The 307-nt window shown below is 58.0% G+C and overlaps 1 protein-coding gene across 1 annotated transcript; it reads left to right on the top strand.

The window, feature by feature from the left end:
- Nucleotides 1-8: 8 nt before the first annotated feature.
- On the top strand, nucleotides 9-302 carry LOC104627367 (tubulin beta chain; the record flags this gene model as incomplete). The annotated part of the gene is made up of 1 exon (XM_010295560.1): nucleotides 9-302. A coding segment is annotated over one exon (294 nt), but the record flags the coding sequence as incomplete, so codon positions are not given.
- Between the last annotated feature and the right edge of the window lie 5 nt (nucleotides 303-307).

Here is a 307-nt window from a genome sequence, read left to right as displayed (position 1 = left end):
AGTGGATCCCCAACAACGTGAAGACGGCCGTCTGCGACATCCCCCCGCGCGGCCTCAAGATGTCCGCCACCTTCATTGGCAACAGCACGGCTATTCAGGAGCTCTTCAAGAGGATCTCGGAGCAGTTCACGGCCATGTTCCGGCGCAAGGCTTTCTTGCACTGGTACACCGGCGAGGGCATGGATGAAATGGAGTTCACGGAGGCCGAGAGCAACATGAACGACCTGGTCTCCGAATACCAGCAATACCAGGATGCCACTGCTGACGAGCAGGGGGAATTTGAAGAGGAAGGAGAGGAGGATGAGGC

This window comes from Phaethon lepturus, unplaced genomic scaffold (genome assembly GCF_000687285.1).
Source record: "Phaethon lepturus isolate BGI_N335 unplaced genomic scaffold, ASM68728v1 C13124561, whole genome shotgun sequence".
Lineage (NCBI taxonomy): Eukaryota > Metazoa > Chordata > Aves > Phaethontiformes > Phaethontidae > Phaethon > Phaethon lepturus.
The sequence above is the reverse complement of the archived record's forward strand: the minus strand, read 5'-3'. Positions and strand labels throughout refer to the sequence as shown.